The sequence below is a fragment of the Camelus bactrianus genome, chromosome 23 (assembly GCF_048773025.1).
Source record: "Camelus bactrianus isolate YW-2024 breed Bactrian camel chromosome 23, ASM4877302v1, whole genome shotgun sequence".
NCBI lineage: Eukaryota > Metazoa > Chordata > Mammalia > Artiodactyla > Camelidae > Camelus > Camelus bactrianus.
This window is the reverse complement of record NC_133561.1, coordinates 10,003,122-10,010,000: the sequence shown is the minus strand read 5'-3', so window position 1 is coordinate 10,010,000 and position 6,879 is coordinate 10,003,122. Positions and strand designations below refer to the sequence as shown.

General features: G+C 38.5%; 1 protein-coding gene across 1 annotated transcript in view; it reads left to right on the top strand.

Moving 5' to 3' along the window:
* The window catches only part of USH2A (usherin), a 642,834-nt gene that overhangs the window by 523,702 nt on the left and 112,253 nt on the right, over positions 1-6,879 (top strand). The window contains exon 55 of the mRNA XM_074351610.1: positions 2,110-2,217. Coding sequence (XP_074207711.1) covers positions 2,110-2,217 — 108 coding nt within the window. The remainder of the gene's footprint in view (positions 1-2,109; positions 2,218-6,879) is intronic.

The window sequence follows — 6,879 nt, the reverse complement described above, 5'->3', positions numbered from 1 at the left end:
TACTTAACAAACCTTGAACACGTCAAATGGGCACTATTATGAAATAATAATAATAAAAAAAAAACCACTCAGCAATACCATCCTTACTCTCAAAGGGCTTACATTCTAAGTGAGAAAGTAAGATACTCAGGTAAAATGGTGTTGCAAGGATCAAGACCCCCTTTTTCAGAATGGAAATAAAGGAAGGGGTGTTGTCAGGCTAAATCAGCCACTGCAGTCCCTGACCTTCATCCTTGGGTATTTCCTTCCATTTTCTCTTGAGCTCTATATTTTATAATCTTTAGCATTTTTCCCATAAGCTTTTATCAAACATACAAGGCTTGGATGTGGCTTAGATCTTTCATCATAGTCCTCATCTCTAAATCAGGTAAATATCAAAATTATGTAAATCCTCCATAGCAACCAAATAGAAGATTATAATCAAATAAGTATCCATATCTTATCATTAAATTGATAAGGGAATACAAAGAGCTTTGAAGCTGAATCCTGGAGCAGCTCCAGCTACAGAACATGACGGCTTTCGCAGAGAACCCAGACTACTGCTCCAAGTTAATTAATTTGTTCATTCACTTAACAAGCACCTACTTTGTGCCTGTCACTAGTCAAAGGATACAGTTGTGGGCAAAACAAAGTCCTTGCTCTTTTAGAGCTTACATCATATAAGGGGAGACATAAATAAAATGGAAGTATAATAAAACATCAGATAATGTTGAAGGCTATGAAAGAAGAAAGTAATTTGAGGTGATACAAAGTGCTGGTTGTCATATGTAGATAGAGTGGTCAGAATCTTTTAAAATGTAGCATTTGAGCAGATCTGCATAAAGTGACAGAGTGACACATGACTGTCTCTGGGAAGAGTCACCACACCAAAAGAACAAAAACGTGACAATGTAGTTCAAAACTCATGAAAAATAAGTATAATAATTATTGGATCCATGTTATAACTTGGCCAAATTATTTGACATAGAGACCAAGTTCTATTTTTTTAAAAATGTTAAGTTTTGAATTTTCCCAAGAATCAAGGCAAAAAATATTAGCCTCCATATACTTCTTGCTGAGTGCTGCTGAATCTTAAGGTTGCTTCTGCTAAAATCAAGTACTTCTCTTAGTGACCCATCTCATCTTTCCAGCAGCCTTAGAAGTTAGATGTGAGGACTCCTGTTTTACAGATCAGTAGATCAAGGCACACAGTGAAGCTAAGTAACTTGTCCAAGGTCCCTGGCCATGGAGCCATGTAGTCTAATGACATGTAACTTCTGTTGCAAGTGGATTGCCATTTTCCCCCCTGAGAACTTACTGAGCAATTACTATGCTGTATCATGTTCCGAATACAAAAGATGCAGTAAGCACTATCCCCACATCAAAGTATGTTTAATCTACGTGTAAAGACAAAAGCAACTTCACCCCCAAAAAACTGCCAAAGTAAGTGTGAGCTGGTGCAGTGTGGACACGTGTGATGAAGAAATGAAAAGTTATTTAAAAAAAAGTTAGTTGGTGTTAATATGAGCTGAATATAAGCTTAAAATGTTGAATCTAACCTTCTTTTTTGTTTTTTATGCCCCTGTTCACATAAGCAGTTGCAGAAACTGGGATGCTTAGCCTGGAGATGACAAGACTCAGGGGGGAGTTGATAACTGTCTTCAAATATTTGAAGAACTGTCATGTGGAAAAGAAATGAGATTTGTTCTAGAAGTCCCTACGGGTGGAAGTAATAGAAGGAGTTCACCACAATAGAAGGAAGGACTTTGAAACCAAATAAAAACTCTAGAGACGGGACGGGCTGTTTGGGCGATGGAATACTCCGGTCACCTAGGCAGGAGAGCCTCTTCAGTGACACCTGGCACAGGGCAATCAAGGCAAAGATGGGTGGATGGATTACATGAATTTTAAGATCTCTTCTGAGGCTGAGAGTTTATTCTTTCATCAGTGATAAATGAAATTTCCAGCAATACTGAGCTGCTTATAAAGTTCCTATCTCCATGAGAGAGTGCTTTCTGCTCTTAAAATTTTTGGATATCACATCTACAACTCTGCATGTTACCTCTGGTGCTTAACTGATAATAAATAATCCTCTCAAGATGTACTCTATTTCTTGTTTGCTCTTTCTAGGTCTCCAGCCATACACCAACTACAGCTTCACACTTGCAGCTTGTACATCTGCTGGGTGCACATCGAGTGAGCCTTTTCTAGGTCAGACACTGCAGGCAGCCCCTCAAGGTAATTAAAAAATACCCCTGATTGGGGAGAAGTTTTCATACAGTATTTTGATGTGAACTCTAAACTCTTTCATAACAAACAAGGAAGAAGGAATAAAGTCTTAAAGGTCCAAAATAAAATAATATTCTAAGTTCCCATTTTTCAAGTTTGGTTAAACTATAAGCCTCCCAAGGCAGTTTGCTTTCAATTCCTTAAACTTTTACATGTGGTTTCCCATGGAAAAAAAATTATTATATACTTGGATCTGAAATTCCTCAAAAAATTTTAAATACTTTCAGGGCAGCTAAAATATAACAAGCACCATGCTCCCTGCTGAAGCTGATTAAAATATTCACTGTCCTGAAGAACTTCCCATCAAGCAGAAGTGATAGGACAAGTTACCAAGTCGATATGAAGAGAGAGAATCTTAAAGATGATGTTAGGGAAGGGCAAATGAACAGAATGCTCAGGTTACTCTAAGGAGGGAGTCCATCATGGATACCAAGAAAGATTTTATGGAGCAGATGACTTCTGAGATGGACCACGAGGAATAAGGATTTTTGAAATGAACAGCGGGAGGAGATATACCATCAAACACAGCTTGAGGGCATGTAAAGTGGGACCATCACCTTGGAAGGCAAATTGGCAACATCTACTGAATTTAAAACATTGGTTCCCCATGACATAGTTTCTCTTTCTGTGTCTATGCCAGAAAGTAACCCTTCCACAATTGCACAAGGAGGCATGTATCCGGATGCTTCTTGAAACATTGTTTTGCTGTTGTTTCTTTAATGGCAAAATACTGGAAGCAATCTAAATGTCTAAATGGGGGAACTGCTAAATAAATTTAGGTGTATTCACGCTATGGAATTCCATGCATCCATTGAAAGGAATGAGGAGATCTGTACATATAAAGTAGAAGTTATAGAACTACGTTCATGGATGGCATTTTACAGATAAAAAACACATAGGAAGCAATATTCATTTCTATAGATAAATAAATTAATGCACAGGAAAGATTCTGGAAGCATACACACCCAACTGATAACACTAGTTACCCATCAGTTGGAAACTGGGATGGGTAGTTACCATTCACTTTTTGGAGAAAAATATGCTCAGAAGTTTGCTAGTGATCAACTAATTATTTTGTTAATCTTTATTACCTGCCTGTTTTCTGTGTGTGGAAACAGAGGCTTAAATAAGTTTCTGAATGGAAATATAATGTTAATTAACATCGGAGAGTCCTGGACTGCTTGTCCATTACTCTTCTAATGAAGGGGGTTGTTGTACCTCAGAATATTAGACCTGAACTTCCTACCAGTAAATGGGGAATAAAATGGAAAATTCCACATATGGGGCATATGGCTCCTCACCAGGAATTCACTAATGATGTTTTCTATATAAAGAATGTTTCATGTCAAAAAGCTTAGTGTTCCTTTGAAAGGAAGAAACCAGCAGTAGATTTTTTGGAAAGGTAAACTATCAAATGGATACTTTGATGATAATGGATAATTTCTAAAGGATCTATCAACCGGTTTTGGCTGAAACTCAAGCCGGATAAAATAACAGGGTCTCTCCAGTTTACTCATCCAATCCATGTATTTAAATTCTTAGAAAATATGCCTCTATAGTCTCACTTTTTCCAAAAACAGTATTTCTTAAAAGAGTTCAGATTTCACGACTTAAAAATTATAGCTTTCAATAATGCAGGGGAGAGTGAGATGAGAAATGTTTTACTTGATTTCTTTTTTTAACTTTATGCACCTTTCCTTTAACACAAATAACTGTGCAAAGAAACAGTAAACTAAATGGGCTTTCCACGGCAGAACAGACGTGGATTTAGAATCCATTTTCTGGCTGTGTAAGTGCCAGTTGTGAATAACTTGTTTGAGGAATAAATGGAGTCTGAGTGCTTAACTTGGGGGTTGTAAGGGGACAAACTGGCAGTAACACTAAGTTCTATTGTTTTGCTGAAGTGGAAATAAACATATTATATCATTTTAAATTAATAACCCAAATATAACTAATTTTAAAAGGCCTAGCTGAGTGAATTAGACAGTTTGAAGGTGGAGGGAATTCAAAGAAGCATTTGTTCATCGCCACCCTGAGCTCTTCTCATTTATTTCATTTTCAGTAGGAAGAAAAAAGAAAGTTAAAGCTGATTACGACCTCACTGATAAGTTAAAGCTAATTGTCTGCAATTTTATCCCCCTGGAGCATGGTGCACCCATAGCCAAACCGTGGGAAGAGCTTGAAATGGGTTATTGCTGTTTTCAGAATTACCACCAGGCCAGGACGCTCTCATTCATTCCTTTTAGAATTCAGTCATGCAAAATTGCAGCCATGCTTTCCTGCAGCGTTGATCATATGAAAAAAGCTGCAGGAAAAGACCAGTCTTCCTCAGGTTCCCCATCTTCTTCCCTTCTTCTAACTGCTGCTGTTCCTTCAGACTCTTCCTCTGCTCCTTGCCCTCGTAACTCCACAGTCTCCCGTGGAATTCTCCACCACTGGCTGGAATTCCTCATGAAGGCTGAGCGCTCCCAATTTCTAGAGCTTTCCCAAAGGCTACACTCAGATTTAAGGCCAGTGTATCTACCAGTCTGCTAGTTGTTTATATGTAGGTGTTTTACCAATACCTCAGCCTCAGTATTTCAGCACCGAAGACCTCCCTCCCGCTCCCTAACTCGCTCTTCTTCTCTTTCCCTCTCTCAAGTACCATCATCCATTTAATCATCTAAACCCCTGAAGTGGCATTCTTAATGCTTCTCTTTTCCTTAGTTGATAGTATGAAATGTTCATAAAATTTTATTAGTTTTAAATCCTAAGGATTTTTAAAACTTTGTTCTTTCTTTCCATCCCTTCTGGTATTATCTTAGTTCAGATGCCTGTAATTTCTCCAGATTCTCCTAACTAGCCTCCCTGCCTCTCGCCATTTCTCCTCTTTCTCATACCCCCATCCCGGTTCTTTATCTCCTTTTGCCAAAATAGTCATATCTCACATTAGTCACCCCCCAAAATCCCGTTTCCTTCCAGGAGGAAAAAAAAAAAGTCACATCTTCTTAGAAAAGCAAAGTAGACCCCCCGAGTTTTAACTTCTGCTAGTCTGTCAGGCCTTTTGGTCTTTGCCACATGCCGTGTAATGCAGTCACGCCGAGGTCCTTGTACTTCTGCCACGCTTTCCTTATCTCTGGGACTTCGTGTGGGATTCCCTCAGCCTGAATGCCCTTCCCTACATCCTCACTCAGTTAGCTCTCATGGTTTTCAAAATTTGGCCCAGATGTCTCCCACTCTGCAAATCTCAGATCCCCTCCCCTTCCCATCCATTCCCGTCTCACTCGCAGCCTGTGTTGGGTACCCTTCCTAAGTGCTCCAATAACACACTCTGTTTCCTTTTCTTAGAGCATTTATCAAGCTGGGCTGTAAGTTGTTATTTACCCATTTTTATTGACCATGATACCATAGGTTCCTTGAAGGGTAAAGACTATATGTCTTTATCCCTCCACCCACAGTGCCCAACACAGAAAAATGACAAAATTGGGTAGAACATTGAATCAACAAATTAACAAATAATCAGTAGTCCAGAAGTCAATGCATTCCTGACATCAGCCAATACAAAACTGGTTCCCTTCACTAGCTTTCAAGGGAAAGCCAATCCACAAAAACATGTTGCAATTTTTGACTTGGAATAAAGATTTGTAGGGACATGAAAATTGGGGAATAATGCGTGGCACTGAAGACAAAGTTAAAACAAATCCAGTGAATGTGTTCTTTTTTTTTTTTTTTTTTTTTTTTTTTTGTAGCTATTATGTCAAGGGACCAACCAAGGTTTGCTTCTGACCTTTCCCTGTTGTACCTCTCAGCTAGTGTACATGCTCCCCGCCCCACTTCTAGATAATTTCCCTCAGGACCATCCATCTCCTTCCCTTGAGCTGCCTCAGTTCTGCCCATTCATTATGTAGAACAGGTTTTCTGATGCCACCTGAGGCTCAGGCTCAGAGAAGGATGTAGATTCTTCACTTGGAACTTATTAAGACATCTCACCAAAGGTAGTCTTATTCTATCGAAGATTTTTTTGCAGCTGCCAAGATAACAGTGTCTCCATATCATTTTGCAAGTAAGCACTAATGAGTTTTTAGACATTCCAGTTTCTTCTTATAAATCAAATGAATGGGCACAAGTTCATTAACAACATGAACAGAGCTTTCACCAGCTTATATAAATGTAAAACTCAACTTTTATTTAGAACATAAGGCAACCCCAAAATGTTGCTTCATTTTATTTCATTAATGCCTCTGTATCCACAGCTGCATTGACTGATTCAAAATGGAAGCTAAGCCATAGCCTTTGTAGCACCTTGGTGGTTTTTAATACATCCTTCAAGGTGAGAAAGACAAGACTGCAGGACTAAAGCTTTATGCTTTATCTCTTAAATCAACAAATTAATATCATGTTTAAATCAGACCTCTAATCAGTTGAGTCATGGAACAGTTGTTGGCAGAGAGATCCAGGCATAAAACGTATACTATGATTTGTGGATTTGTCCAAGTACCTAACATAGAGTGAACTTTCAGAACAAAATGAACTATTTTCTTTCTTCCTGGGAGTAAATTGTTCTTAGAAAATCATTAAGTCTGAGCTATTTTTAAATCTGTTGTGCCTCTTTCAGAATGTTACTCAATAAAT